General features: G+C 43.7%; 2 protein-coding genes across 6 annotated transcripts in view; one reads left to right on the forward strand and one right to left on the reverse strand.

Annotated features, from left to right (window-relative positions):
- Positions 1 to 344: 344 nt before the first annotated feature.
- On the reverse strand, positions 345 to 26452 carry ITGB1BP1 (integrin subunit beta 1 binding protein 1). 5 transcript variants are annotated; one of them, XM_077488754.1, is made up of 7 exons: positions 26383 to 26452; positions 23103 to 23202; positions 20570 to 20648; positions 12195 to 12331; positions 11357 to 11449; positions 10467 to 10616; positions 345 to 2486 (listed from the first exon to the last, which is right to left on the reverse strand). In XM_077488754.1, exons 2-7 carry the CDS (start codon positions 23172 to 23174, stop codon positions 2403 to 2405), a joined length of 615 nt encoding a protein of 204 aa, XP_077344880.1. In that variant the 5' UTR covers positions 23175 to 23202; positions 26383 to 26452; the 3' UTR covers positions 345 to 2402. The 5 variants fall into 5 exon arrangements, with proteins under 5 accessions (XP_077344880.1, XP_077344884.1, XP_077344881.1 ...); XM_077488758.1 differs by having other exon boundaries at positions 23108 to 23202; positions 26379 to 26452; XM_077488755.1 differs by having other exon boundaries at positions 26379 to 26452.
- CPSF3 (cleavage and polyadenylation specific factor 3) overlaps positions 26446 to 27333 on the forward strand; it is a 41179-nt gene continuing 40291 nt past the window's right edge. The window contains exon 1 of the mRNA XM_077488753.1: positions 26446 to 26607. Coding sequence (XP_077344879.1) covers positions 26537 to 26607 — 71 coding nt within the window. The 5' untranslated portion in view covers positions 26446 to 26536. The remainder of the gene's footprint in view (positions 26608 to 27333) is intronic.

Raw genomic sequence — 27333 nt, forward strand, 5'->3', positions numbered from 1 at the left:
CGTCTCACAAGAGGCAGGACATTGTTACAGCGATTCAGACCTCTGACACACAGCGTGAGATCACACTACAAGGCACTGGGGAGGCTGCATCTCATGACACTCGTGAGAAGAGGAGAAGGGAAAGGGGACTCTGACAGGTGTACGCCAGGATGACAACATGCAGCCCCGTCCCTTTTTTGGCTACATTATTGGCACTTTTTTTTTCTTTTGCCACCATTTTTGGCCGACATGTTTCGGCAGCCGAAATTTCGGTGCACCACTAATATAGTGTTTTCCAATTAATTCCATAGCAATGCATTAGTAATATGGATTAAATGTCTATTACCATAGGAAGTAGCATAGGGTTAAAAAAAATTTTTTGAAGATTTATAAAAATTGCAGAAAGAAATATATGGAAATTGGTGACATTGTCAATATAGTTAAAACAGGAAAACATTAGATCACACTATGCCCAAAGATGAAGGTTAAATATGTGAACAAATGGCATAGTCTATTCATTCTAATACTCTAATGAAAATACAGATTAGTTACAGTGAAAAGGTAAATAATCCCTACATTTATCACTATTTCAAATCCATAAAATTAGAATGTGGTGTTTTAAATTAGTTATCAGTGATTATAATAACCCTCTAATCTTCACTGTCTCTCTGAGTATGCAGGTGGAACCTGTCTCATTTAAACCTCAGATCTCAAGATCTCTCTAAGGCTGGGTTCACACTCTGTGGCGGAGCTCGCAGCAGGGGATCAGGTGCGTCCCCATTCAGATTTCAGACCTGAAACAGAGCTAAAGACACAGGACCCTGCACTGCGGACCGTGGCCACCCCGGAGGTGTGTGAACCGGCTATATTGAGAGCCGGGCACACTCTCCCATCATGCGAATTGGATGTGGAGAAATTTGCATAAGTGTGAATTCAGCCTAATACTAATGTGCATGTTGTCATCATGCTAAGATCAATAAAGCTCTTGAGGGCCCTCAGAAAAAGTTTTGGATGAGTGAGCTTGGAAAGAAATTTACAAAGATTGTCAAACTATTTGAAATTAATCATTCCACTGTAATGAAACTAATCTACAAGGGCTGTACATTTTTAAACCATGGCCAATTTGTTTAGGACTGGCCAAACTTAAGCCAAGAGATGACTGGCGGATGCAAAAAAAAAAAAAAAAAAGTCCCAATGAACCCTAAAATGTTATTGTGGTACATGCAGGTACCGCTAGCAATAGCTGAAGTGAAAGTGCATGCATTTACAATGAGAAGAAGACTCTACCAATTCAACCTACATCAGAGTTTTGGCAAGAAAAAGCCTTTGCTGTCCAAAAAGAAGTAGGACTACAGTTTGCCATTAAACATGTCTGTGGGAATGTGTGACCATTCTTCCAGAAGCGCACTTGTGAAGTCAGGCACTGATGTGGACGAAAACAAGGTCCATAAACACATGGATGAGCAAATTTGGGGTGGCGGAACTTGACTTCAACCTAATAGAACACCTTTGGGATGAATTTGAGTGGAAACTGTGAGCCAGGCCTTCTTGTCCATCAGTGCCTGACCTCACAAATGCACTTCTGGAAGAATGGTCAAACATTCCCATAGACTCACTCCTAAACCTTGTGAACAGCCTTCCCAGAAGAGGTGAAGCTGTTATAGCTGCATGAAAGGTGGTCAAACACAATATTGAACCCTACGGACTAAGAGACTGGGATGCCATTAAAGGTAGGTTTCCCAATACTTTTGGTAATATAGTGTGTATATGTATATATAAAGATTTCCATCTATTACCTCCTCTTACTGGATGTGATTGGTTAATTAAACATCTATTACAAATCCCTTACCCTCCCTTAAGGCTACAAAGTAAGTGAGGCAATGGCAACTCACAACTGCAACCTATGACATAGAATAAATGTAGATGATGATGTAGCTCACCATCAACTGAAATATGTGTTGCTGCTGGATGAATCCTTCCAACTCTACCAGTATAATATAAATAAATACACTGTATCCACTAGAATACATAATCAGAGCAGCAAAAATTTACCTATAAATCTATACAAATGTAATATCATGAAAGTCTAAGGCATCCCAAAATGATTATATAGTCCATTCCCTGTGTATATGACCGTATATAAAATGAAGATCTGATCCCAGGATAAATATCTTCCTTCGTACCTGTGTGATTTCATTTGTACATACAGCGAGTGTACCTTTGTCAATGTGTCTATTGGGAATTTTACTCCCATGTTATTAGTCCATTAGTGTTACTGGATTATAGTAACAGACTAAGATAAAAAATATAGCTTTGTCTTATATACAGTGCACGTGTCTGATATTCTCAGTAGGGATCTGCCTTGATGAAGGGTGGGAAGGCGTCGCTGGAGAGAAGGCACATTTGGTGTGAGCAGAGGATGATTATTCTGCTGGAACGCGAGTCTTTTCGGTGAGAACAGAGTCAAAGGCTGTGGAGAGAATCTTACAGATGGCCTGTGCGTGTTCCTGTATAGAGGAAACAATGGAGCACATTAGTGTCATTAACATACTCTCCTATACTTATGGCATATTAAACAGATCTGACATCTAAAGGACACAAATATTATATATAAATATGAGTTTATACTAAATACATATACATACTAGATATAAAAATTCTACACACCCGTTTCTGTGATGTAAAAAAAAAAAAATTACACAAAGATAAATCATTTCAAAACTTTTTCCTCCTTTAATGTGACTTATAAACTGTATAATTCAGTTGAACAACAAACTGAAATCTTTTAGGTGTGGAGGAAAATTAAAATAAAATAATATGGTTGCATAAGTGTGCACACCCTTAAACTAATACTTTGATGAAGCACCTTTTGATTTTATTACAGCACTCAGTCTTTTTGGATATGAGTCTATCAGCATGGCACATCTTGACTTGTCAATATCTGCCCACTCTTCTTTGCAAAACCACTCCAAATATGTCAGATTGTGAGGGCATCTCCTGTGCACAGCCCTCTTCAGATCACCCCACAGATTTCGGATACAAGTCCAGGCTCTGGCTGGGCCATTCCAAATCTTTCATCTTCTTCTGGTGAAGCCATTCCTTTGTCGATTTGGATCTATGCTTTGGGTTGTTGTCATGCTAAAAGATGAAGTTCCTCTTCATGTTCAATTTCCTAGCAGAAGCTTGAAGGTTTTATGCCAATATTGACTGGTATTTGGAACTGTTCCTAAATCCCTCTACTGTGACTAAGGCCCCTGGTTCCAGCTGAAGAAAAACCGGCCCAAAGCATGATGCTACCACCACCATGCTTCACTGCGGGTATGGTGCTCTTTTAGTGATGTGCAGAGTTGTTTTTGCGCCAAACATATATTTTGGAATTATGGCCAAAAAGTTCAACCTTGGTTTCATCAGACCAGAACACATTTTCCTACATGTTTTTGGGAGACTTCCTTTGTGTTTTTGCAAAATTTAGCCAGGCTTGGATGTTTTTCTTCTTAAGAAAAGGCTTCCGTCTTGCCACTCTACCCCATAGCTTAGACATATTGGGAATACGGGAGATTGTTGTCACATGTACCACACAGCCAGCACTTGCCAGATATTCCTGCAGCTCCTTTAATGTTGCTGTAGGACTTTTGCCAGCCTCCCTGACCAGTTCTCTTCTCATTTTTTTCACCAACTCTTAACTGTCACTGTTGTGCCCTATTTTATCCACTTGATGAGGACTGTATTCACTGTGTTCCATGGTATATCTAATGCCTTCAAAATTATTTTGTACCCTTCTTCTGACTGATACCTTTTAACAATGAGAGCCCTCTGATGTTTTGGAGGACCATGGCTTTTGCTTTAGGATGTGACTAAGAAAATGTCAGGAAAGACCTACTAGAACAGCTGAACTTTACTTTGGGTTAATCAGAGACACTTTAAATGAAGGCAGATGTGTAGTGACTCCTGAATATGATTGCTTAATTCTGAACACAGCTACATCCCCAGTTATAAGAGGGTGTGCACACTTATGCAACCATATTATATATTGTTTTTCAACTGAGTTATATAGTTTATAGGTCACATTAAAAGGCAGAAAAAGTTCTGAAATGATTTATCTTTGTCTAATTTTTTTTACATCACAGAAACATGACATTTTAAGAGGGGAGTGTAGACTTTTTATATCCACTATACCTCCCTGTATGGATTTTTTTATTTTTGTTCCCTGCCTATTTTGTTGTGGCATCCTAACTAAACCTACCTCTCCAGTGATTGATATCTGCTGCGAGCTGCCACCCTCTCTCATCACCAGCCAGCTGGTTGTGTCCATTAGGTTCTTGCAGTCAGCCCCAGTGATGCACAACCAGGTCTGCCCTCCAGCTGCTGTGTGTTCCTGCCCCTGCAGCCTCCTAGGATATGTGACAAGGATATCCCAAGGGGCAGTAAGAATAGGGACACACCAGTCTCGCTCAGGAGAAAAAGGAGACAGGACAGGGCAGACTAGAATAATAGTGAAAAATGTAAATGAATAAAAAAAAAAAATCTTTATACATACAGTCAGCGTGAAGGTACCAAAGCTAATAGACTGACACAATAGCAGCTAGCATTTTCAGAAGGATCTCCGTTAAGGCCAGCCATGTATTTCTATGATGGCAGATGAACTTGGATCACAAGTGTACAGGATAAGCAAAGGCACCAAATAAACATTGGCTAAAAATTGCTTTTTGGCTTGCTTGACTTCACAGCAAAAACGATCCAAAATACCCCACCCGAAAGCAAATTCTCTGGTGTTCTTGCATTGATTATAGTGGATTATGCCAGGTTCAGGGGGGAAAACTGGATTAGGACTTCACAGTATGCATCTAGCCAACTGGCTCAATACACATTTTATTCTAGACATTGAGCCGTTTGGCTTTATTTACACCTTTTGACTAGATTTCTCTCATCCCCACCACACCCAACAGGAAAACACTTAAGCCTCATGCACACGAGACGCAGTTAAACGCGCGTTCAGATGCAGTTGGACAGTTTTTTCAACTGCACCTGAACTCATTCAATGTTATCCTATGTGTCCATGCACACAGTCTCGTTTTTTTCTGTTTATATGCAGTTGCGTTTAATCTCGTTTTTCCAGAAGCAAAAAAATGCGTTCAGAAACAAAAATTTCTGCGTTTCAGACGCAAAACGCGGCAAAACGCTGCAAAACGCCGCTACCGCGTTTAGCCGCGTTTGCGTTTATATGCGTTTTTAAAGGTGACCTTTTTTTTTTACATTAAAAATCTCAAAAATGATTGCAAATGATGAAAAACCATTAGAAAAATATTTTAAACAATTGCAATTGCAAGTGGACAATCCACAACTTGTGGCAAGTGACGTGGCAAGTGGACAATCCACAACTTGTGGCAAGTGACATGGCAGGTGGCAAGTGATGTGGCAAGTGGACAATCCACAACTTGTGGCAAGTGACGTGGCAGGTGAAGTGGCAAGTGACGTGGAAAGTGGACAATAGACAACTTGTGGCAGGTGACGTGGCAAGTGACCTGGCAGGTGACGCGGCAAGTGACTTGGCAGGTGACGTGGCAAGTGGAAAATCAACAACTTGTGGCAGGTGACTGGCATGTGACGTGGCAAGTGGACAATAGACAACTTGTGGCAGGTGACGTGGCAAGTGACCTGGCAGGTGACGCGGCAAGTGACTTGGCAGGTGACGTGGCAAGTGGAAAATCAACAACTTGTGGCAGGTGACTGGCATGTGACGTGGCAAGTGGACAATCCATAACTTGTGGCAGGTGACGTGGCAAGTGACGTGGCAAGTGGACAATCCACTTGTGGCAGGGGACGTGGCAAGTGACGTGGCAAGTGGACAATCCACTTGTGGAAGGTGATGTGGCAAGTGACGTGGCGAGTGGACAATCCACAACTTGTGTCAGGTGACGTGGCAAGTGGACAATCCACAACTTGTGGCAGGTGATGGGGCAAGTGGACAATCCACTTGTGGCAGGGGATGTGGCAAGTGACGTGGCAAGTGGACAATCCACAACTTGTGTCAGGTGACGTGGCAAGTGGACAATCCACAACTTGTGGCAGGTGATGTGGCAAGTGATGTGGCAAGTGGACAATCCACTTGTGGCAGGGGACGTGGCAAGGGACGTGGCAAGTGGACAATCCACAACTTGTGGCAGGTGATGTGGCTGGTGACGTGGCAAGTGGACAATCCACATCTTGTGGCAGGTGACGTGGCAGGTGACGTGGAAAGTGGTGTGGCAAGTGGACAATCCACAACTTGTGGCAGGTGATGTGGCTGGTGACGTGGTAAGTGGACAATCCACAACTTGTGGCAGATGGCATGGCAGGTGACGTGGAAAGTGGACAATCCACATCTTGTGGCAAGTGACGTGGCAGGTGATGTGGCAAGTGGACAATCCACAACTTGTGGCAGGTGATGTGGCAGGTGATGTGACAAGTGGACAATCCACATCTTGTGGCAAGTGACGTGGCAGCTGACGTGGCAAGTGACGTGGCAGGTGACGTGGCAAGTGACATGGCAAGTGGACAATCCACATCTCGTGGCAAGTGACGTGGCAGGTGATGTGGCAAGTGACGTGGCAAGTGGACAATCCACAACTTGTGGCAGGTGACGTGGCAGGTGATGTGGCAAGTGACGTGGCAGCTGACGTGGCAAGTGGACAATCCAAAACTTGTGGCAGGTGACGTGGCAGGTGACGTGGCAAGTGATGTGGCAAGTGGACAATCCACAGCTTGTGGCAAGTGACGTGGCAAGTGGACAATCCACAACTTGTGGCAGGTGACGTGGCAGGTGAAGTGGCAAGTGACGCGGCAAGTAGACAATCCACAACTTGTGGCAGGTGATGTGGCAAGTGACGTGGCAGGTGATGTGGCAAGTCACGTGGCAAGTGGACAATCCACAACTTGTGGCAGGTGATGTGGCTGGTGACGTGTCAAGTGGACAATCCACAGCTTGTGGCAGGTGGCATGGCAGATGGCGTGGAAAGTGGACAATCCACATCTCGTGGCAAGTGGACAATCCAAAACTTGTGGCAGGTGACGTGGCAGGTGACGTGGCAAGTGATGTGGCAAGTGATGTGGCAAGTGACGTGGCAAGTGGACAATCCACAACTTGTGGCAGGTGACGTGGCAGGTGACGTGGCAAGTGAACAATCCACAACTTGTGGCAGGTGACGTGGCAAGTGACGTGGCAGGTGATGTGGCAAGTGACGCGGCAAGTAGACAATCCACAACTTGTGGCAGGTGACGTGGCAGGTGACGTGGCAAGTGAACAATCCACAACTTGTGGCAGGTGACGTGGCAAGTGACGTGGCAGGTGATGTGGCAAGTGACGCGGCAAGTAGACAATCCACAACTTGTGGCAGGTGATGTGGCTGGTGACGTGGCAAGTGGACAATCCACAGCTTGTGGCAGGTGGCATGGCAGATGACGTGGAAAGTGGACAATCCACATCTCGTGGCAGGTGATGTGGCAAGTGACGTGGCAAGTGGACAATCCACAATTTGTGGCAGGTGACGTGGCAGGTGATGTGGCAAGTGGACAATCCACAACTTGTGGCAGGTGATGTGGCAAGTGATGTGGCAGGTGATGTGACAAGTGGACAATCCACATCTTGTGGCAAGTGACGTGGCAGGTGACGTGGCAAGTGACATGGCAAGTGGACAATCCACATCTCGTGGCAAGTGACGTGGCAGGTGATGTGGCAAGTGACGTGGCAAGTGGACAATCCACAACTTGTGGCAGGTGACGTGGCAGGTGATGTGGCAAGTGACGTGGCAGCTGACGTGGCAAGTGGACAATCCAAAACTTGTGGCAAGTGACGTGGCAGGTGACGTGGCAAGTGATGTGGCAAGTGGACAATCCACAGCATGTGGCAAGTGACGTGGCAAGTGGACAATCCACAACTTGTGGCAGGTGGCGTGGCAAGTGAACAATCCACAACTTGTGGCAGGTGACGTGGCAAGTGACGTGGCAGGTGAAGTGGCAAGTGACGCGGCAAGTAGACAATCCACAACTTGTGGCAGGTGATGTGGCAAGTGACGTGGCAGGTGATGTGGCAAGTCACGTGGCAAGTGGACAATCCACAACTTGTGGCAGGTGATGTGGCTGGTGACGTGTCAAGTGGACAATCCACAGCTTGTGGCAGGTGGCATGGCAGATGACGTGGAAAGTGGACAATCCACATCTCGTGGCAAGTGACGTGGCAGCTGACGTGGCAAGTGACGTGGCAAGTGGACAATCCAAAACTTGTGGCAGGTGACGTGGCAAGTGATGTGGCAGGTGACGTGGCAAGTGATGTGGCAAGTGGACAATCCACAGCTTGTGGCAAGTGACGTGGCAAGTGGACAATCCACAACTTGTGGCAGGTGACGTGGCAAGTGAACAATCCACAACTTGTGGCAGGTGACGTGGCAAGTGACGTGGCAGGTGATGTGGCAAGTGACGCGGCAAGTAGACAATCCACAACTTGTGGCAGGTGATGTGGCTGGTGACGTGGCAAGTGGACAATCCACAGCTTGTGGCAGGTGGCATGGCAGATGACGTGGAAAGTGGACAATCCACATCTCGTGGCAAGTGACGTGGCAGGTGATGTGGCAAGTGACGTGGCAAGTGGACAATCCACAATTTGTGGCAGGTGACGTGGCAGGTGATGTGGCAAGTGGACAATCCCCAACTTGTGGCAAGTGACGTGGCAAGTGGACAATCCACAACTTGTGGCAGGTGCCGTGGCAAGTGACACGGCAAATGCAAGTGTACAACTGCTCTCTATGCTGCTGCTGCTCACTCTGATCAAAATAGCAGAAATAGTTAAAAAAAATGCTTTGAGAGCTTGGGGAGGGTCTACATGATGTTATCTTTATAAACGCGTCTAAACGCAAACGCGTCTAAACGCGACATGCAAACGCGGCAAAACGCGCGTTTCTAAACGCGCGTTTCAGCTTTTTTTTAACAGAGGTTTCATCTGCGTCTCGTGTGCATGAGGCCTTACTTGCAACCACTACACCTTAGCACACTCCTACACTAGCCCGGCTGCATACTTTTGCGGTGGGGCCGAGCAAGAAGAACAGCGATTTAACAATCAGAGCTGAAAGCAAGGCTTGATCCCTGGAAGCTGGAAATTAAGTCTGGTTTCTGGAGGGGTATACAAAGCAATGAGGATTTTAAGCCTAGTACATAGGGGCCAAATGTCACCTGGCATCAGCTAGTTTATTAGAAACTGGCTGACATTTGGCCTGTGTGTATGGCAGCTGGTCTGACAAAGGCTTGTGACCAAAAAAAGGCCTGTCGTTTGCCTCCCGTTCAGCACTCAGCCAATGCCGGAGAGAGCTGACCGGAGTCTTCTGGCAGGGGGTAATCTCCCTGTAAGAACACAATAGTACAGCAGGGGAGATCGCTGTACTAACATCAGATCGTTAATACAGCAGCTCCAACCTGAGCTGTTTTTCGCTCAACTCAAAAACGAGTGTGTACGAGGCTTTATTAATGGAAATGGGCTTATTTAAATTTCTTATATGACCACCTGACATCCGCACTATGGCCGAATGATGGCCACAGCACGGATGTGAATTCCCGGGAGGACATCATATGAAAATGTATAAAATTTTCATTTGGGTACAGTGTTTTACGACCGCGCAATTGCCATTCAAAGAGTGACAGCGCTAAAAGCTAAAAATTGGTCTGGCTAGGAGGGGGGTTTAAGTGCCCAGTAAGCAAGTGGTTAAAGAAAGGCAGTAGTTACCAAACACCATCTCTCAAAAAGCCATCCAAGGTGTAGTTGAGTGAGCCAATTACAAATAAACATTACCAATTAACATCCAAGACCTATAACTGCCCCAAGTTTGTTTCCCGATGCCTTCAAAATGTTACAAATTAAAAGATTTACAAGGAGAGGAAAGAAAGAAAGAAAGAAGGAGGGGAATAATGGGCCAGAAATAGCACTCCATCATCTAGCCAGTTATGAAGAACCATGGGGGAAATCCAGGACATGCTCGGTGGGTGTCCAGAAGCAGTGGGACAGAGAAGCTCCTTATCTGCAGATGAACAAGACAAAATGGTCCATGGATACCATTGGGGTTAATTTACTAAAACTGTAGAGTGCAAAAACTGGTGTAATTGTGAATGATAGCCAAACACAGCTTCTAATTTCAACTTGTTCAATTAAGCTTTGACAATAAAAACCTAAAAGTTGATTGGTTTCTATGAAGAGCTGCATTAGATTTTGCAATCTCCAGTTTTAGTAAATAACTCCCATGTGTCACAAAACTCTGTGATATACAGTATGGATGGAGGCTGGTTGGACTTATTTTTAATACAGGTACTATGCTTATCTTTTAATCTTGGGGGAAGATTTAGGTGAAAAATAAGCACTATAGAACTGTGATTAACTGGACGGTGCTCACGGACTGGTATGGCAATTCGTGTAGCTAATCCTACGACTAAAAAAGTGCTTCAGACTTTATTTGTATAAAATTACTTACCAGAGTGCTGCACTGATACACCCACAGGCTATACTGCTCATCGCTGGCATCTTTGGTCTTCAGGGCTAGCAAGCTCTTTCCTGCCACCAGTCCATCGTCATAGCACACCATGGACACAATGAGATAGAGAGGGTGCCTGTGTAACACATCCTGAAAAGGGGCAATATAACAAAAAACATCAGATAGATAGCAGTTATCCATTTCTAAACTGCACTAGAAAAGGTCTGCTGGAATTGAATTGGTTGCTAATTGGATTTGCCAGTTCCAGTGAGGTTTGTTCTGACAGGTACTCTTCAGTCAAACTTCAATAGATTGTTAAGAGACTCAGCGTTGTAATATGATGGGCTAGATGTTTTCAGACATTGTAAACTACTCTTCATCTATTCCCAGTGGAAAACAGAAGTCTTGACCCTCCTTTTTATCACTTTTCTGTGTTCACCATTTCACAATAGTCATGTTCCCCATTTTTTTTTCCGCTATTATGCAGCTAGTAATACACATCTACAGTACATTCTAATGAAAAAATATGCCCTTTTTTTGTTCTTTTTTCTGTGTATATAATGCTGAAAGTTTTCAATAAAAAAAAAAAAAAAAAAAATGCCCATGCTCCCTTACTCTGGGGTTTTCCTCGCTCTATAATCTTTGATAGCTGTACTCCAACTAAAACGTATTTTCCTTTTTTTGGATGAAGTGGAGACCTGGCTAACATATACCTGCTTTATAGTACGAGTATAGTAAGAATACAGTTACACCTAATCATATGTTTATTTACTGATTACTACATGCACCAATGGAGATCTCCCATGCTATATGGGCCTTACAGTATAACTACTAAATGTGACTGTTAAAAAAAAAAAAATAAAAAAAAAAAGACAATAAAGATAACTTACATACAGATCAGAGGTAGTTACTTTAATACCATATTTTGAGACAACCATGATGAAGTCTTCATCTGAGGGTACAAAGGGAAGTTTTCCATCTTGCTGCAAAGGATAATAGAAACAGATGACTGCAGATTTAATTTCTCTAAATGGAGCAGGTAAGTGATGAATTCTTATTTTCACAAATATGCTATAATTTTATGACCTATCCAAATTAAAATCTTTCAGTTTCAAAATGAATTGTATTTGCAGGTGGTTATAACTGTCCTATATTGCTAACTTTGCGCCTGCATCATTTCTGATGGATTACAAAGAACACAGACCTTTCCTTACCCCCCCCCCCCAGCCAGATCACCTCAATAACTCCTCCTTGTGCACACAGGTAGAGAGCACAGGAGGTTTTACAGATTTCTGGCAACGTGTATTTTTGGCACTTATCGGACAGGTCTAACAAAACCCCGTTTACAGACACTTGAAGTCAGACAGACAAAAAAAAAAAAAAAAAAGCACTGCGCAAACTGTTGGCGCTATTTAAAACTTGGGTACTATTAATAATACATTTTTCCCTATACACCTTTTCCTTGTTAATACAGGTGCTCTTTAAGGCTTGATTCACACCTACGCATTTTTTAGTGCTTTTTGCATTTTGCAGATTTGCATTACAGCCCATTTAACATGGTTTCCTATGGAGCACATTCTGCAGAGAAAATTTGCAAAATGCAAAAAGCACTAAAAATGCATAGGTGTGAATCCAGCCTAAGTTTCATCATATCCGCACGCATACCATCCCCTCTCTGGCACCTCATTTTTCTTGCTTCCCTTCTCCTTCAATTGGTCATTTCATTACCTGTGCAACATCAATGTAATTGATCAAATCCAAAGGCCCCTGTAGAGGTTTGTTCTCCTCGGGCTGCACTCTTTCAATGGATCCCACATACTTCACTCTGAACTCGGCACACGGATCAGAATTCCCGGTGGCTTGTCCTGTGGGCAGCAGACAGGAAAGAGATGAAGGGTGGAAAGATCACTAGTACAATACTCTGTAATAATTCTCAGTTACTTTTATTGTGTGATGCTGTCTTGTCTTGCATGGTCTGCGTTGCTTCTATTGTGCATTGTGGGTTACAGAAAAACCTCTGCAGAGATAAGAGGAAGTACACTTCCCGTCTGCTTGTTTTGTAAGATATGTACATCTATACTCATCAATGTTAGGGGCGTGAAGCAAAGCTTAGACAGGAAATGATTAAACATACAGTAACTCACAAAAGTGAGTACACCCCTCACATTTTTGTAAACGTTTTTTATTTATAAATTTGGGAACAGGTTCTATATGCCTCCATCCTATTCTACTGGCTGTGCAAATTAATATCATGAATATAAAATGATCACTGTTGGGAGAAATTCAGGCCTGTATTTGGTCTTCTTTGATATATACAGTATCTCACATTTTTTTGTAAATATTTTATTATATATCTTTTCATGTGATAACACTGAAGAACTGACACTTTGCTACAATGTAAAGTAGTGAGTGGACAGCTTGTATAAACAGTGTAAATTCTCTGTCCCCTCAAAATAACTCAACACACAGCCATTAATGTCTAAACATTTTCCCTCATGTGACTCGTTAGTGTTACAAGGTCTCAGATGTGAATGGGGAGCAATGTAGAAAAAATGATCTGCACTAGGGTTGTAGCTCTTAAAATGTCTTCATTTTATTGAATAGCTACAGTGAACAAACGCAGATTTAGTCAGTTGACGTGTTTCAGCCTATAAGGCCTTAGTCATAACCACATTACAGACATAGAACTTTGAAATAAATAGTAGCTCTAAAGATCACAGGCTCCACCCATTGATTGTCTTAATTGACCGCAGGCAATTATCCAAAAAAGAGAATCAGCTGCAATACATATAGGGTGATCTATGTGTATGCCACTAATTTTCACACACTTTGTAGTCACAATATGCACATGTATGTACACACACGCCGGGGAGCAGCTGTGTTAAATTTGGGTGTTATTGCTCTCATACTGGTCACTGGAAGTTCAACATGGCACCTCATGGCAAAGAACTGAGGATCTGAAAAAAGGGATCGTTGCTCTACATAAAGATGGCCTAGGCCAGTGATGGTGAACCTTGGCACCCCAGATGTTTTGGGACTACATTTCCCATGATGCTCAACTACACTGCAGAGTGCCAAAGGGTGCCAAGGTTTGCCATCACTGGCCTAGAAGAAGAAGATTATATAAGATTGCAATACCCTGAAACTGAGCTGCAGCACGAAGGCCAAGACCATACAGTGGTTTAACAGGACAGATTCCACTCAGAACAGGCCTCACCATGATCGACCAAAGAAGCTGAGTGCACATGCTCAGCGTCATATCCAGAGGTTGTCTTTGGGAAATAGACACAGGAGTGCTGCCAGCATTGCTACAGAAGTTGAAGAGGTGGGGGGGGGGGGGGTGGGGGGTAAGCCTGTCAGTGCTCAGACCATACGCCGCACACTGCAGCAAATTGGTCTGCATTGCTGTCGTCCCAGAAAGAAGCCTCTTCTAAAGATGATGCACAAGAAAGCCCAAAAACTGTTTGCTGAAGACGAGCAGACTAAGGACATGGATTACTAGAACCATGTCCGGTGGTCTGATGAGACCAAGATAAACTCATTTGGTTCAGATGGTGTCAAGCGTGTGTGGCGTCAAACAGGTGAGGAGTACAAAGACAAGTGCGTCTTGCCTACATCAAGCATGGTGGTGGGAGTGTCATGGTCTGGGGCTGCATGAGAGCTGCTGGCACAGGGGAGCTACTGTTCATTGAGGGAACCATGAATGCCAACATGTACTGTGACATACTGAAGCAAAGCATGATCCCCTCCCTTTGGAGACTGGGCCACAGGGCAGTATTCCAACATGATAATGACCCCAAACACACCTCCAAGATGACCACTGCCTTTCTAAAGAAGCTGAAAGTAAAGATGATGGACTGGCCAAGCATGTCTCCAGACCTAAACCCTATTGAGCACCTGTGGGGCATCCTCAAACAGAAGGTGGAGGAGCGCAAGGTCTCTAACATCCACCAGCTCCGTGATGTCGTCATGGAGGAGTGGAAGAGGACTTCAGTGGCAACCTGTGAAGGTCTGGTGAACTCTGCCAGAGGGTTAAGGTAGTGATGCAAAATAATGGTGGCCACACAAAATATTGACACTTTGGGCCCAATTTGGACATTTTCACTTAGGGGCGTACTCACTTTTGTTGCCAGCGGTTTAGACATTAATGGCTGGGTGTTGAGTTCTTTTGAGGGGACAACAAATTTACACTGTTATACAAGCTGTACACTCACTACTTTACATTGTAGCAAAGTGTCATTTCTTCAATGTTGTCACATGAAAAGAGAGAATAATATGATATTGTGTATATATCAAAGCAGAGCAAATGCAGGCCTGAAATTCTCCCAACAGTGATCATTTATATTCATGATATTAATTTACAAAGACAGTAGACTATGATGGGGTATATAGAACCTGTTCCCTGTTATCAAAATTTTATAAAACTACACACCCTCATTCACAATGCTATAGGGGTGATTTACTAAAACTGGAGAGTGTAAAATCTGGGTTTTGGTTCCATAGACTTCAATGGATGAAAAGTGGACAAAAGTGTGTATTGAAAAATGCAAAATGCACCTGGAATATGCAAACTGCAACCTGTATAGGTGTGAACCAGGCCTTCCTAAATTTCCCCCTATGTGTATTAGGGACACTTCTGATAGTTCATTAAATAGTAAAAGTACATGGAATATATCAATGTATTTTCTTGTGATTTTGAAGTAATATTCCACATATACTATGAACAGGAAGAAACATTTTTAGTTCTCTAGGAACAGTATGAAATCATTTATACACATTAAATAATATCCTTTTGATAAATATTTGTCAATTGGTACTACAGGTAAAGTGACACACATCTACAAAGTGATCTATACTTACATTGCTTTCTGGTGGAATCAACCATATACAGTGAGGGAAAAAGGGAAGTATTTCATCCTTGCTTCATTTCAAAAAAGTTATAAATTGATTTGCATTTTAAATGAGTAAAAAGTATTTGACCTCTTTGCAAAACATGACATAGTACTTGGTGGTAAAACCCTTGTTGGCAATTACAGTCAGACATTTCTTGAAGTTGGCCACCAGGTTTGCACTGCACACATCTCAGGAGGGATTTTGTCCCACTCCTCTTTGCAGATCCTCTCCAAGTCATTAAGGTTTTGAGGCTGGCGTTTGTTAACTCAAACTTTCAGCTCCCTCCACATATTTTCTATGGGTTTAAGGTCTAGAGATTGGCTAGGACACTCCAGGACCTTAATGTGCTTCTTCTTGAGTCACTCTTTTGTTGCCTTGGCTGTGTGTTTTGGGTCATTGTCATGCTGGAATACCCATAGACAAACCATTTTCAATGTCCTGGCTAAGGGAAGAAGGTTCTCATCCAAGATTTGATGGTACATAGCCCCGTCCATTGTCCCTTTGATGTGGTGAAGTTGTCCTGTCCCCTGAGCAGAAACCCCCCCCAAAACACAATGTTTCCACATCTATGTTTGACAGTGGGGGTGGTGTTCTTGGAGTCTTAGCCCTTGTACACACGGTCGGACATTCCGACGGAAAATGTCCGATCGGACAGTGTTGTCGGATAAATCCGACTGTGTGTGGGCTCCATCGGACTGTTTTATAGGCCAGCTCTAAAACTTTGTCCGTCGGATATTCCGACGGACAAAGTTTTAGAGCTGGCCTATAAAACTTTCCGACAACATGATCCGATCGGAACTTTGTCCGATTGCGTGTAGAGAATTACGATTGGACAAAGTGCCACGCATGCTCAGATCAAATTCCTAGACCAAAGCTATTGGCTACTAGCCTGAACGTAGTCCCATCGTAACGAAATAACATTGTCATGTTACGTACGATCAGATTTTCCGACAACTTTGTCCGACCGTGTGCATGCAACACAAGTTTCGGACAAAATCCGTCAGACAAAATCTGACAGATTTTGTTGTCGGAATGTCCGACCGTGTGTACAAGGGCTTAGGCAGCATTCCTCCTCCTCCTCCAAACACAGCGAGTTGAGTTGATGCCAAAGAGCTTGATTTTGGTCTCATCTGACCACAGCACTTTCACACAGTTCTCCTCTGAATTATTCAGGTGTTCATTAGCAAAACTTCAGATGGGCTTGTACATGTGATTTTTTGAGCAGGGGTACCTTGCGGGCCCTTGAGGATTTCAGTCCTTCACAGTATAGTGCGTTACCAATTATTTTCTTGGTGATTATGGTCCCAGCTGCCTTGATATCATTAACAAGATCCTCTTGTGTAGTTCTGGGCTGATTCCTCACCGTTCTCGTGATCACTGAAACTCCGCGGAGGTGAGATCTTGCATGGAGCCCCAGACTGAGCGAGATTGACAGTTATTGTGTTTCTTCCATTTGCAAATAATCGTACCAACTGTTGTCACCCTCTCACCAAGCTGCTTGACGTGGTCTTGTAGCCCATTCCAGCCTTGTGTAGGTCTATAATCTTAGCTCTTTGGTCTTGGTCAGGGTGAAGAGATTGGAATCGGACTGATTGATTGCTTCTGTGGACAGGTGTCTTTTATATATGTAACAAGCTGAGATTAGGAGCACTCCCTTTGAGAGTGCTCCTAATCGCAGCTTGTTACCTGTATAGAAGAAACCTGGGAGCCTGAAATTTTGCCGATACGGGTTCAAATACTTATTTCACTCATTAAAATGCAAATCAATTTATAACTTTTTTGAAAAGCGTTTCTGTTTTTGTTATTCTGTCTCTCACTGTTAAAATAAACTTACCATTAAAATGATAGACTGGTCATTTCTTTGTCAGAGGGCAAACGTACAAAATCAGCAGGGGAACAAATACTTTTTTTCCCTCAATATACAGTGCAATTTGTTCATTTACTAAAAGGAAAGTATTTGTAGTATTTTTTTTAGCCATACCTGTGAAAAAGGATCCTCTTTATAAAAAATAAACTTATCAGTGTGTATGTCAGTATTATAAATAGCCATGGTTTTTATATATGATTTATACTGACAACAGCATTTCTGAAAGACTGAACGGGGGGAAAGTTTGTCTAGAGGTAAGGCAATGAGGGGGGAGTTGCAATAGTTGAGGTGAGAGATAATAAGGGAGTGAATCAGAAGCTTTAGTTTGACCTGTGGTTTGTTAATTCACTCCACCCCAAATTTAATTTTGGGGTGGATTGGGACAAATTTTGGGGAGGTTATGGAGCTTAAGGTGGAAATATTTGGCAATAATTGCACGTGGGGCCAGAATGAGAGGTCCGAGTCGAGTCTAGGATGACACCTAGCACCCTTACACAAGGGGAGGGACTAATCTTGTGCTATTGGTCTGGAAGGAAATGTCTGGGAAACAGGAATAGGAGTTCAATTGTTTTAGAAAATTGTGTGACATCCATACTGATATCAGTTAGTAAACTAGTGATTTTTTTGGGGAAACTGAAGCGGTGAGCTGGGGAGTCGATTTGGTCGTTGTCAGAGCATGGATGGTTGTGGAAGCCATGGGCGGCTATCAACTGACCCAGAAAGTTTTAGGAGCCTATTTACAGAACACTGAATATGGGCAATCACTAAATATCTACCTCAGGTGAATCTTAAAGGCTGCATGTGCGTTAAATGACAGTGAAAGTTTCATCATGAGTGAATGTTTGGTGAAAGTCACCGTCACTGCTTTATAAATATGTCCCTCAAAGTCTATTTCACCAGTTTATTTAGGCCCCCTTCACACCGTACTGTTGTAGTGCATTTACATGTGCTGTGCCACGTGTTAATGAAGCTCATTCAGTTTGAACGGGCTATCAGTGCACCAAAAACTGGTTCTGAAGCAAATCTGTAACATAACACAGTATGTGTTCTGCAGAAATGGTCCATTATCACCTACTGGATTTGTGTGTTGGGATGCCATTTGGAAACCATACAGAGTGGTGTGCACTAAAATACATTTACCTTGCCTTAGTGGGTGAGAATACCTCACACATGAGTGAGAATCCAGCTTTAATGAATAAAAGGAGTCCTGTACCCACAAGTAAGTCAATAATGGTATTTTTTCTTCAACTGTAAATCTAAAGCTATCCATGAATCCTACACCATAAGGTGCTCCCAGACACAAGGTAATCAATGCCCAGTTTGGCACCACTCAAATGGATTGTGAAAACTGTCTCATGGATGCAGCAAACACTGGCAGCTGAGAAACCTCAAAGAAATAAGCAGTCTGACAGGTCAAAACATTTTGTTTTCTGGCTAGTGTATTCATAGGGTTAAGCCAGTTCTAAGGTAGTCCACATACATCTTTGTCCACTTGGCTCCACGGTATATCCATAAGCAAAGAGATGGCATCAATGTTCAGCTATACGCCTGACGCTAGACCTAAAACACTTTCAGATGGTTGGATCACCTGCATGTCTGACTGTCTTATGTTGTCTATGGCCAGCTTAGGACCACAGAAGATGTTCTCATATTCAATGTGAAATTGTGTCAGCTTTCTTTGTAGTGGACCATTTAAATGCAGACTGGAACATATGAGTGAGGCTGTTATTATTTTTTAAATTATACATGGGGATAAAAACTGCAGGCGTAAATCATTGTTAATCTTTAATCTATATTTACTCTTTAAAAGAGAAGTTCACCTTTAAAAAAAAAAAAAAAAAAAAAAAAAACACACAATAAATACACTTTTTATTGCAGGTAAAAAAAAAAAATGGGCATTTATTTTTTAGTTTTTTGTATAAGCCTGGGAAGCATTGCACCCATGATCAGCAGAGCACAGGTGCAATGCAGGACTTCTGCAGACTGTCAGTGAATCTGTCTGCTCGTACCTTGTATGGGCAGGCAGTTACACAATGACAAGAAGAATCAATGAACTATCAGAGCGCTCAACAGCGCCATGGTAGCGCATTGACAACTACAACATGTCAGCTGCAAAGGCCGTCGGTACTTGTAGTTCATTCATTCAGAGAACCCTGTCAATGAATGACGTGGCTGTGCTCTTTTCAAATAGTGACCATGGGTGCAGGGAGCAGATTCCCGGCCTGCTATGACAGGGAAGTGTGGGAGGGGGAGAGCAGGAACATGTTACATGTTCCACCCCCATTCCACACTGAATGCGTTTTAGTGCTAAATACTGCACCTAAAAACTGCTTCTCATGTCTCCCCAGTGTAAAAGCCCTAAGCCCGGGTTCACACATGTGCATTGCGAATTGAAGCTCCGGTTTCACTGCAAAGATAAAAATCAGTTGTTCAGAGGTTCCTCTGCGTTTTAGCTGAGGATCAGTGAGCAGAGGGGGAGGAGTAGTGAGGAGAAGAAGAGAATTTGTGTTCAGAACGGAATGCATCTGCGAATCAGATGCGTTTCCATAGAAGATAAATGGGTTGTACGCGTTTTTTTTGCAATGCGCAGTGCGAATGCAACGCACATATGTGAACCCGATGCATTCAAATTAATGTATTTTAAAATGTCCTGCTAATTGGATGCGGTGTAAAACGCATCTAATTCGCACAGGTGTGAACGGGGGCTAATGCTTTCACACTGGGGCAGTGTGCTTTCAGAACAGGAAAGAAAAGCCCTGCAAGCAGCCTCTTTGAGGCAGTTTAGGAGCAGTGTATACACTGCTCCCAAAACGCCCTGCCATTGAACTGAATGGGCAGCGCTGCCGAATCGCCTGCAAAGAGCTTTGGCAGCACTGGAACACAGGTGCTTTTAACCCTTTCTTTGACCTCCAGCGGGGGTTCAAATCGCCCAGCTAGCAGTCAAAAAGCGCTGGTAAAACGACGGTAAAGCGCCGCTAAAACTAGCATTGTTTTACCGCTAACGCAGGGTGCTTTCAATGTGAAAGTAACCTAAAAAATTTGAACACTTATCCTCTAATTATTTCATTTTTATTCAGTCCTTTTACAACCTGTTTCAAATCCCTTTTCACTGGTTATTGAGCACATCATAAAAACAAAAAATGAGCAAGCGAGAGAAACACTGTTGCATGCTGCATTGTGTTTTTAAAACAGAGAAAAAAAATGCAAGTGCGACACTTATGTTTATTCATATAGACCAACAGGGAACTAAAACCGAGGAGGCCCTGCATGGTGCTGAAGACCGCATCTAACTTTCAGGAAAATGATAAAAAATAGACATAAAAGTATTCAGAAAGGAACTCACCATAGCTCTTGGTAGAATCTGTGTCCAGGCTAGCCACTGTGCTGGATCTGGAAAGGCCACCAAGACTGGAATCTACAGACTAGGAGACATAACATTCACCATCACAACAGTCACTGTGTACATTCCAACTGCCAATTAAATGGCAACCCATAACTTTAGAAATAAGCTTTGGAAAAACCCAAGCCTGATGTCAGAACTAAGAAGATTCTCACCAACAACCAGATGGAACCTTGGAGGTTTGTGTGTTATAGGCGATACAGGCCACAGAGAGACACACAAGGTCACACAGTACAACATACAGAAAGGGCACCATTAGTGACCCTGTGTGGTGCTCTATGGATCCTAACTGAAGGGAACTGTATTAAAGAGCAAATGCAGATTTACTAAAAGAGTTCAAATCTTCACACAATAAACTCAGTAGTTTCACCTCAATTATCCAATCTTGTGAGAAGCAAATTCTTGTTTATTTCATCTGCACATGTTTGGGTATTCAAAGCGAACACAGGCTACAGTTTATTGCATGAAGATTCTCTACTCCTTTAGCATGTCAACCCCCTTTAGTAAATCAGCCTCAATCTCTGTGATTAACTTCAGCAAAACAAAGTGATCTGAGTACTTCCTGAGGTCTGTGCTGTTTGATACCCCCTTGCTTTGCTTTACACATGCCCAATGCTTGCTTTGCTTTACACATGCTCACGTTTCCAAGGCAGCTTTGTTTCCGATTGGTTGGTTTCTGTTATATTAGGTTGTATGTGGCAGGCAGCAGGGAGCCTGTAGTGTGTGTTCTACCATAACAAGCATGCGAAAGCCAGGATTAGCCTGGAGCAGTACAGCAAAGAATGGACAAAAACTGAAGTACCAAGCTGGGAGGCTGCTAACTATCTGCATTTTAAAGTTACATTTTTTATTTTGACTGTCCCTTTACAATTGACAGTTTTACATTAGTAGCTCAATGAATGAATGGTTTCATCTGTTGCATTGCATTTTAAACGGTACTCCTTTTACCAGTGGTCGGCGCAACCCACATATGCAACATACCTATGATCACACTGTGAATAAGCAGCACAGATCATAGGCAAAATGCACAGAGTGGCTCTGTACCTTGTGATGGCTGTGATGGCTAATCCCAGTGATCACAAATGTAAACAGCACTATTGTTTACATTTGAAAGCCATCCTTTTCCCTTTAATCACAATGGGTGAAGGAGAAATGTATGAACGGAGGTTCCTAGGGAGGTAGTGACTAAGGCCTAATGCCGCTTACACACGGCCGGACTTTCAGGCAGAAAAGGTCAGACGGAATCATTCCGTCGCATATTACAATCGTGTGTGGGCTTCATTGGACTTTTTTCTTCAAAAATTCCGATGGACATAGAAATAGAAGATGTTTCAAATCTGTCTGACGGAATCAATTTCTATCGGGAAAACCGTTTGTCTGTATGCTGTTTTTCCGATGGCCCAAACACGACGCAAGGGCAGCTATTGGCTACTGGCTATTGAACTTCCTTTTCTAGTCCAGTCGTACGTCATCATGTTCAAAACAAACAGACTTTGGTCCATTCATGTGTGGGCAAGTCCATTTGGTCGGAACTCCGTTGGGAAGACCGTCAGACCTTTTCTGATGGAAAGTCCGGTCATGTGTAAGCGGCATTATAGGCGTAAACGCATCAACTGTTGCCACGTTTGTTCACTGTGGCTTATTAATAAAAATTAAGATTTTTTTTTAAAAAGCAACAACCGGAGTGCGGATCATTTTTCCTACATTACTTTACTCAGCCAGCGACTGTGGATCGAGCACCCAGGAGCTTTGCTATCTATGTGTTGTATGGGTAGTAGCACTGGCTTTTCTGTTTACACCTAGGGAGGTAGGCAGCAGCAGATTCAAGATGGGGGTTTATTCAATTTTATTGAGGAATCATATTTTAAACCTTTAAACCCCCCATCCTGTCTCTGTATCACCTTCACCTTTATTATCCTGCACATTAACCTATTTTTTTTTTCAAAATGTTTGATCTTGTTCCCTAAAAAAGTTAGAAACAGAGAAAACATCAAAGGAAAGATCTGTCTTAAAAAAAAATTATGTAAAATGTATTTGGGTACAGAGTTAAAAGATGGAGAAATTGTCAGGAAAACTATCACAGCACTGAAATCAAAAAAAGGCCTGTCATTGAAGGGATAAATACAGACTGGTACTACTAAAAAAAAGTGATATAAAATTAATTTGGGTACAGAGTTTAAGGATGGAGTAATGGTCAGTCAAACAATCACAGCACTGAAATAAAAAATAAAAAAAAGGCTGGTATTGAAGGGGTATGTACAGCAGACTGGTACTCAAGTGGTTAAGATATCAATAGAAATATGTCAAACATATCTACAACCAATAACCTCTGCTGAGTCAGCAGCTTCCAATTTGTAGGCATGTTTTGCACATATCAGAAGACCTGACTGGCAAAGGTAAACCTACATACATCAATAGATGTGACCTAGTAGCAGACCTCTTTACACAGATGACGTGGCATATGAAGGGTACACACCTTACTCTTCGTACTGATCTCACTGCTCTGAGAACTGCTGCTGCTGTGACGTTTTTTTCCCTTGCGGAACATTCTCTTATCTCAATTCCATCCGGACGTCCTGAGGGGGAAGAACAGGGTGAGGTTTCATGAAAACTGTCTAGCTCACCATTGTCTACAGTACACGAGAGATGTCCTATATACACTATATTGTCAAAAGGACTGGGACGCTTGCCTTTACACACACACACACACGAACTTTAATGCCGTCCGTAGGGTTCAATATTGAGTTTACATTCCTTGCAATAGGTATAAAAGTGATCAAAAAGCTATAAAAAGAGATAGTGTAAAAGTAAAATAAAATAGGAAAAAAAATTAAAGCACCCCTATCCCTCCATGCTCGCGTGTAGAAGCGAACACATATGTAAGTCACGCCCGCATACAGAGAGGGGAGAGGCTGGGTATACAGAGAGGGGAGAGGCTGGGTATACAGAGAGGGGAGTATACAGAGACGGGAGAGGCTGGGTATACAGAGAAGGGAGTATACAGAGATGGGAGAGGCTGGGTATACAGAGAAGGGAGTATACAGAGATGGGAGAGGCTGGGTATACAGAGAAGGGAGTATACAGAGATGGGAGAGGCTGGGTATACAGAGACAGGAGTATACAGAGATGGGAGAGGCTGGGTATACAGAGACAGGAGTATACAGCGTTTCCCCCTCCCCCTCAGTCTTCACTCACCTGCTCAGGAGGAGCTGTGTGTGAGAAAGTTCCTCCTGACTCCATGATATGGGCGGAGAAATGGAGGAGACTCTCTCACACTGATCTCCCTTCTCTGGCTGTCAGTGAACCACCGAGTGCAAGGTACTCAGTGAGAGTGCCGGGGCTGTGCGGGAAGCGCTGTGTCCGGCAGCCCGGGACTCTTTCACTGCAGGCTGGCCCTGGACTCGGGGCGATGGGCCCCAGATTCGGGGCTCCAGCCTCAATAGCCAACCCTTAATGAAGCCACTGTATATACCATATCTGGCTGATGCCCCTGGAAGCTGGAAATCACTGAAAGAAACACAACTACTCCAGTGGTCTCTACTTGCTTCCGGGTCTCGTGATAGGCAGCTGCCCTGCTGTATTGTGAACACAATAGGTTGGCTGCTCAGCATGGGCACCATTTTCTGAATTAATGCAAAGCATTTCACTGATTGGTGAAAATTGAACCCATACAAAAAGAATGGGCGCAAACTGCACTGCAATGAATCGCATTTTATTTTTAAAAGGAATGCAGTGCGATTCCTGTCTCAATCACATGAGGTTTCCTGCACCGCTCGTGTGACCCCAGGCTGAAATCATGATGACAAACCTGGGTTCACATAGGAGCAGTGGGGGAACCACATGTGATTCATTGCAGTGCGATTTGACCCCATTCTTTTTGTATGGGCTCAAATTGCACTGTATTAGAGCATTTGCATTTACCCCTGCAAATGCTCTGTAATTTTAATATTAAAAAGCCATATAAAAGGAAGGGGATGAAAAAAATTCATTTTGGGTTAGACCAATCATTTTCTGGCATTAATCCTCATGGTTGGTGTTCCTGGAGGCATGGTAGGGGAGTGTCATTCGTCCATGTACGTCATGCTATATCGTCCTATAGTTGGGAGGTAGGGCTAGAGGACACAAAGATGTATTCTGCTACATAATACTGCACAGCCACAAATATACCATCAATGACAATACTACAATCCAATACCCCCCCCCCCCCCCCAATACAGCCACAAATATACTGGCAATGACAATATTACAATCACGCCGCCATACAGGCACGAACATACCGCCAATGACAATACTACAATCACCCCGCCATACGGCCACAAATATACCGCCAATGACGATACTACAATCCAATACCCCCCCCATACAGCCACAAATATACCATCAATGACAATACTATAATCCAATACCCCCCCCCAATACAGCCACAAATATACCGGCAATGACAATACTACAATCACCCCGCCATACAGCCACAAATATACCGGCAATGACAATACTACAATCACCCTGCCATACAACCACAAATATACCACCAATGACAATACTACAATCCAATAAGCCCCCAATACAGCCATAAAGCCACAAATATACCACTAATGATAATACTACAATCACCCCCCCCATACAGCCACAAATATACCACAATCTAATAACCCCCCCCCCCCATACAGCCACAAATATACCACCAATGAAAATACTACAATCACCCCAATCCCCCCCATACTGCCACAAATATACCGCCAATGATAATACTACAATCACCCCCCACCCTAATACAGCCACAAATATACCACCAAACGACAATACTACAATCCAATCACCCCCCCCCCCCCATACAGCCATAAATATACCACCAATAATAATACTACAATCACCCCCCCCCCTTATACAGCCACAAATATACTGCCAATGATAATACTACAATCACCCCCACTCTAATACAGCCACAAATATACCACCAATGACGATACTACAATCCAATCACACCCCCCCCCCCCACACAGCCACAAATATACCGCCAATGATAATATTACAATCACCCCCCCCCCCCATACAGCCACAAATATACCACAATCCAATCCAGTATGCATAGCATACTATCTCCTTATGAATAACTTACCTGAGAACGAAACCCCTGAAGCGGTCCTCCGTCTTCATGTCCGCTGATGCCATGGATCCCGGAGTGACTTCCGGGTCTCGCTGCTCCGGCGAATCACGTATAGGTTTAGGAGATATTTCTTGGACCTACAGGTAAGCCTTAATCTAGGCTTACCTGTAGGTCAAATTTGGTTGTAAGGGTTTACAACCACTTTAAACCCACAAATGCTTTTTTAACCACTACTATTCCTTTATATTGGCTTTTGGAATTTACAAATGCGACAATTTAGAAATAAGATGAAAGGTTTAGCGCTGGAAAACACTTTTTGATAGATAAAAAGTGCATTTTATATACAACACTTTTTCATAGATAAAAAGTGCATTTTATATACAACTATATAGATCAGACCAAAATGAGGGACACATGAGGAGGAAAGATTGACAGAGGGACATTGCTCCAAATCAGGGACAGATGGGAGGTATGTTATCATGATGTATACAGAGAGATCACACCACCAGAACCTGGAGGAGGGGTCTATATACACTACACACATCATATAATACAGGGAATAGAGTAATCCCAGGACACGGGAGAGTGTGACCCCTCAACACTACTATCACCCTCCAATACACACCCCATCCGGACATCACATACCTACCATTCACGACAGCGGAACCTTCTGTACAGGGACACAGCGGAACCTTCTATACAGGGACACAGCGGAACCTGTACTGTGCGCCGGAAGTGGCAGATAGGAGACGCACACAGGCGGAAGACAGGTTCACTGAGTGGTAATGTGACTGAATGAAAAGATGTCTGTGAAGAGGAAAGCAGACGGAGCGGTTCCGGCGGAGGAGAGCGACCAGCTTCTTATCAGACCCCTGTATGTCCGATATACCGTGTACTGCCTGTACCCCCCAATACTGTACACTGACTGTACCCTCCTATACCGTGCTCTGTACGCTGACTGTACCCCCCCTATACCGTGCTCTGTACGCTGACTGTACCCCCCTATACCGTGCTCTGTACGCTGACTGTACCCTCCTATACCGTGCTCTGTACGCTGACTGTACCCTCCTATACCGTGCTCTGTACGCTGACTGTACCCCCCTATACCGTGCTCTGTACGCTGACTGTACCCTCCTATACCGTGCTCTGTACGCTGACTGTACCCCCCCCATACCGTGCTCTGTACGCTGACTGTACCCCCCCCATACCGTGCTCTGTACGCTGACTGTACCCCCCCCCCATACCGTGCTCTGTACGCTGACTGTACCCCCTCCCCATCTCGTGCTCTGTACGCTGACTGGACCCCCCCCCTATACTGTGCTCTGTACGCTGACTGGACCCCCCCCCCATACCGTGCTCTGTACGCTGACTGGACCCCCCCCCCCCCCCATACCGTGCTCTGTACGCTGACTGGACCCCCCCCATACCGTGCTCTGTACGCTGACTGGACCCCCCCCATACCGTGCTCTGTACGCTGACTGGACCCCCCCCATACCGTGCTCTGTACGCTGACTGGACCCCCCCATACCGTGCTCTGTACGCTGACTGGACCCCCCCCTATACCGTGCTCTGTACGCTGACTGGACCCCCCCTATACCGT

This window comes from Lithobates pipiens, unplaced genomic scaffold (assembly GCF_037356315.1).
Source record: "Lithobates pipiens isolate NorthernLeopardFrog02 unplaced genomic scaffold, aLitPip1_a1.2 Scaffold_18, whole genome shotgun sequence".
Taxonomy (NCBI): domain Eukaryota; kingdom Metazoa; phylum Chordata; class Amphibia; order Anura; family Ranidae; genus Lithobates; species Lithobates pipiens.